A 5,265-nucleotide genomic window follows, 5' to 3' on the forward strand; every position below is an offset into this window, starting at 1 on the left:
CACTCGCAGATTCCCTTGTGCACATGTGATTGGCACGCCCAACACCCTTTTGTCTGATGTTAAAACTACTCTACTAATGGAAAACACTTGGTGACTCCAAACTGCAAAGAAAAATCAACTTTAATGAGAATGCATACATTTTTATCTTAATTACTTGGTGGCATATGCAATTGAAATCTTTCTGCAATATGACAGCAGGGTCTTGTGTGATTACCTTAGCAAATATACCTATAGCATAACCCCCTACATGAGTTTATTAAGACCCTCATCTCAAATACTCCTGATAACCAACCTAATTAATTCCTCTCTTAGGTGGTGTAATTTTTTTAGTCATAGTTTGCTCCCAAAGAGCTAAAAAACACCTAATAATATACATCAGTTATGATTTAAGTAATGGAATTATGGATACATGAATTCTGGATTTAGAATGAGTATGGATTTGTTTCATCTTGTTATAGAATAGTAATTTACTTTTGATAAAAATCTCTGGTGAGCATAGTTAAATGTTCTTTAAACTTTTTATGGGATTGTGACGTGTAAGTGGGAATTAAGGTCCCAGGGGATACAGCTAACCTCATAAGAGATAAGTGGCTTCCATTATCATTTTCTGTGGTGGTGATCTCCCCCTCTTTTTTACCCTTGCAAAAGGATAACTACATTAATAAACCCCAAAATTGATTTATTAGGTGGTGATAGTATTAATCTCATTCTAAGTCCACTGGCACATAAAATTCACACCTAAGGTAATGAGACCAGTTTCTTTCCCTATGCTCCTACCAGTCATTTCCCAGGAAGCACTAATACTCAATAATCACATAGCATAATGCTGAGGGTGTGCAAAGAGATTGGGAATTGAATCCAGGTCAGTCGCTGAATACTCTACCCACACCCCTGATGGAAATATGAATAGATAACTAATGAGAGTTTGTTGGGGACATTACATGCCTTCCCTTAGTATTGTGGGCATGTGGCCATAACTCAATCCTTCTCCTCCTGACACCTTTGCGTTGGTTTGGACTCAATTCGTGATACTTCTTGATAGGAGTGGCACCTACAATAGCTAGTGCATGTCAGAGACTGGCATGACTGGCCCCCCTACCGTGATGTGTGAATTCTGCACGCCGTCGGGAACACACATCAGGGTAGGGGGGCCAGTTCCTTTCCCTGTGCTGGTGATGGTTTCCCAGGAAGATCTGCTAGCCGAAAAATCACAAGGCTTGGGTGGAGCTGCAGTTGCCCAAACACTTGCTTGGGAATCAAACCCGGGACCCTCCAGTCAGTAATCCAACGCTCTACCCCCTGGACAACCATACACACATATATTTTTTTTTTTTAATTTTATTCAGTATTAGTCCGAAAACAGCGCATTTTGGCCTTTACATCGAACTGTTAACAACGATAACAATGGTCACACATTTACAAACACCCAAGCCCTAGATGGAGGGAAACACCCAGGCGGGAATCGAACCCGCGACCCTTGGAATGGCAGACGAGGACGTTACCCCGCCGCCACCGGGGTCGGCAATTCATATATTCATATATATATATATATATATATATATATATATATATATATATATATATATATATATATATATGAATATTGATTTAGATTTTTTTTAAACACAGAAACACAAGGAAAGGACACTCTTATATTGTTTTGCAGGAATAATCTCCATAACCGAAGAGTAAACCCCAAGTGTTTTCCATAAATCACAAATGATTCTCTCACCACTACACATTCTCTGAACATTCAAGCATTTGTACAGAGCACCTACAATGACTGCCAACCACCAACCATAGCCCTCTACCCTCCCAACTCTATGTTTTCATTTGCGTTTTTTTCCTGCAACCCACTCTCACCCACTTGCACACGCACCACTGAGCGCCTATTGAAAATTGCCCAAGTCACAAAAAGGCGTCAACCTGGTTCCTCTTCTCTTGTCTCATCATTTCAGCTGCCTCCGAGCCCTCTTCACGAGAGCTCGGCCGAGCTCTCAGGCCCCCACCCCCGCCGCGCTTACAGAACAACAACAGCGCTGTCTGACACTGGGAAATTCTTCTTAACATCAGCAGCCTGTCCGCCGCACCCCTGTCGACCATCCCACCCCCTGCCCCACCTCCCCCTCCCTCATTATTCAACCCATCCCCCATCCCACACACCCCTCCTCCCCCTCGGCATAACGACGGGCCGTTCCCTTCGCTCTCGGGCGTGGAGGGCCAGCTGATGGGCCTCATTGCGGAGCGAGGGAAGGCCTGCGTCCTCTACCTCACGCAAGGCCTCCTCTGGAGAAGGTCGACGGGCGGACCAGCTCGGTCCCAGATGGCGCCATCTCGGGGAACCCGTGCCTACTGGCAGCGACAGTGATAAACAACGACTGCTACGGGAACACTGCTGCCGCTGCTGCCTTGACAACGGCCTCTCTCTATGTCTCTGTCTCCACAACAGCATGTTGCGCAATGTCTCTCTCGCCACCCAACCAGCATCTCCCCCCTCTTCTTTCTTCTTGTGTGATTTCCACCCCTAACCCTCACCATGTTTGTCCTCTTTCCTCATCAACTCTCCCATCCTTTCTCCCTCCCTTCACCCACCAAAACAACCCTTTTGAGAAGGAACAAATCAATGCCAACCCCTTGACTCACAGTCCAGTGATCTCTTTCTCTTATATTTCTCTCTCTCTCCCACTAATGTATACATACGCAAATGTGCATACACAAGCATACAAAGTTACACACACATACACTCATGCATGAAAACGTGCATTCATACACATCAGCATGTAATGTATTAACTGACCACCTCTCTTCCTCTCTCTCTCTCTCTCCTCTCTGTGGAGTTATTTTGTTGGCCCTCTTGTTCGGAGTGTGAGTCTCTTGGCCTGCCCTTGCCCAGGGAGAGCGGATCTACATTCTCTGTGGAGAGCCTGTGCCCGTGCGTTTGCTAAGTGAACACGTGTACATTGGAGGGAGCGTGACTTTGACTGCTGCTGGTGCCTGTGGGATGAGCAATGCCACACAGAGGACATACGGCTTCTTCTTTTCACCCTTCCCCTCAATTGATCAACGAGGCAAACAACTGGGGGAGGGGTGGGGAACCCCTCTCTGTGGTCACACCAAAGGAAGAGCAACAAATTGCTAGGGGAAGGGGAGGGGAGGGAGGCAACCATTGTTTGGAGCCGAGAGATGACACAACGAAAGGCACAAATGAGCGACGACCATCGAGCGTTTGAAGATACCTCCAAGTTAGTTCTTCATTGCTCTGAAAATCATTTCTTGCCGACACTTTAATTGCCAAGTGCTGGTGAAGCGAAAGGACGCAAAGGATACAGGAGACTGACTCTGCAGTTTTGACAAATTTAATGAAATTTTAACGAAGAAATCATTTTTTGCATTAATAATCAAGAGAAGTTTAGGCTGGAGAAATGATACATATAAACACAACATACATACACACACCTAACACACACACACACCAAAGACACACAAAACAATTTATTTCTTATCCTAATATAACCTGATGGTGTTACATCCAAATGATCCCATTCCTAATTTTTGGTTGAAGGAAATAAAGGTAAATAAGAGCAGTTGCCTGTCCAGGAAGATGCCTTGAGCAAAATCCTGTTCTCTTGCAGTTCATTGTGAAAAATGGGACACAGTCCACAAACATAAAAAGCAGTTGAAATGCGTATAAATATTGTACACAACCTCATAGTATAAGTATAGTTATATATTATATTGGATTGAGCAGTTAGCTGTGTGGAAGACAGAGGTCGACTATTTATTATTTGCAAGGAAACTGCTTACTAAGAAAACATCTCATCATTGCCAAGATTCATTGGGAGTCCATCAACTTTGTTATTTTTTTTGAGCTTGCTACAAAGAAAGAAAGCCCAAAAAGTACTGAGAAGATTTTCTTTTGTAAAATGTAGTCAGTCTATACAGTTACCCTTGCAACTTTGGAACTATCGCTTTTAGTAAAATGACACATTCAGCACATAACAAAAGAAGTCCTTATAATTACTATGAATAATGTTTTTTCTCTTTGTTATAATTCTTCTTTGAACATGGCATAGTGGGAAATAATTTTTCTCCATGCATAATGCCTTAATTTCTAACCACATAAGAATGGAGAAGAGCGAGATAGAACAAGTAATTTCAATACATTTCAAAAATAAAGTTCTCTCTCATGCAAGTTGGATACCTACATATAAAATATATAAATAATATATATATATAAAATAAATATATATACATATACGTTCCCCGCGTTTCCAAGTATCTGTGAATTGCTCACTTACCTGTCTCTTTAGCCAATTGAATTTTAAGGTGGCATTCACCTTGATGAACTGGGGACAGATATCTCCGAGGCCATTATTTCGCATCTGTTGGATTGTGAATAGCATTTACAATTTTTAACAAAGACTAAATACATATACATATGTGACAGCAACATCAAATCCCACGACTCATTTTAATCTTCATGATACTCATGTTGTTTCAAAATTACATCTTTTATTTCCTAAGCTGTCCAAATGTTTATGATAATTTGGTTTTCAATGTTGTCACAATGGAGCCCAAGCAATGTGCTTCCTGTTTAGTTTCAAGATCAACTCCAAAAAATATTTAAGTTTCAAATTTAAAAGTGTTCCTCAATTTTAAGCTAAGTGCAGTTTATAACGGACCACGTTTCACAGTTGTTACAAAAAATGAGTGTAATCATGAATGCAGTGAAAGTAATTCTTTGAAAATTTTTTGTTTGAAAGTACTGTAAACGTTATGTTCAGAATAATCTGCGCGACTAATTCTAATTATATACACTGCCAGGACTTCTAAATGTGATCAGAGTTATATCTATTAATAGAAATGCCGGACGGATGCAAGATATGTATGCCTCTGTAAATAACCTTTAGATGAATAGAGCCTTCTCTTATATAAGATTATGGAAAAAAAAGGACGGAGGATGTGGTGGATTTTTCATTTTGTGTACATGTGAAACTGACGTCGTCACCAACGTTCAGGTGCTCAATTTTCAATAGTTGTCACCAAGAAGTTAACTTAGGTAGTAAAAAAATCAAAAGTTAGAGTATATATATATATATATACATATATATATGACATGGATTTGGGTGTGATTGCAGGGGAGATGGAGGGGGTAGGGGTTTGCAGAGTATGGTGGATGAATGAATGGATTGTGTTACAATGTTGGCATGTTTTTTCGGTTAGGGCTGCCAGAAGTGGGACAGGGTTGAGGAGATATTTGAGGGG

At 41.4% G+C, this 5,265-nt stretch overlaps 1 protein-coding gene across 5 annotated transcripts in view; it reads left to right on the forward strand.

The window, feature by feature from the left end:
* Glut1 (Glucose transporter 1) overlaps positions 1 to 5,265 on the forward strand; it is a 391,116-nt gene extending 385,851 nt beyond the window's left edge. For all 5 annotated transcript variants that reach the window (XM_071590166.1, XM_071590167.1, XM_071590162.1 and 2 more), the window contains one exon: positions 1,959 to 5,265. In XM_071590166.1, the coding sequence (XP_071446267.1) occupies positions 1,959 to 2,067 (109 nt within the window). In that variant the 3' untranslated portion in view covers positions 2,068 to 5,265. The remainder of the gene's footprint in view (positions 1 to 1,958) is intronic.

Source organism: Hetaerina americana, unplaced genomic scaffold, assembly GCF_022747635.1.
Source record: "Hetaerina americana unplaced genomic scaffold, ioHetAmer1.1.p SCAF_4, whole genome shotgun sequence".
Classification (NCBI taxonomy): Eukaryota; Metazoa; Arthropoda; class Insecta; order Odonata; family Calopterygidae; genus Hetaerina; species Hetaerina americana.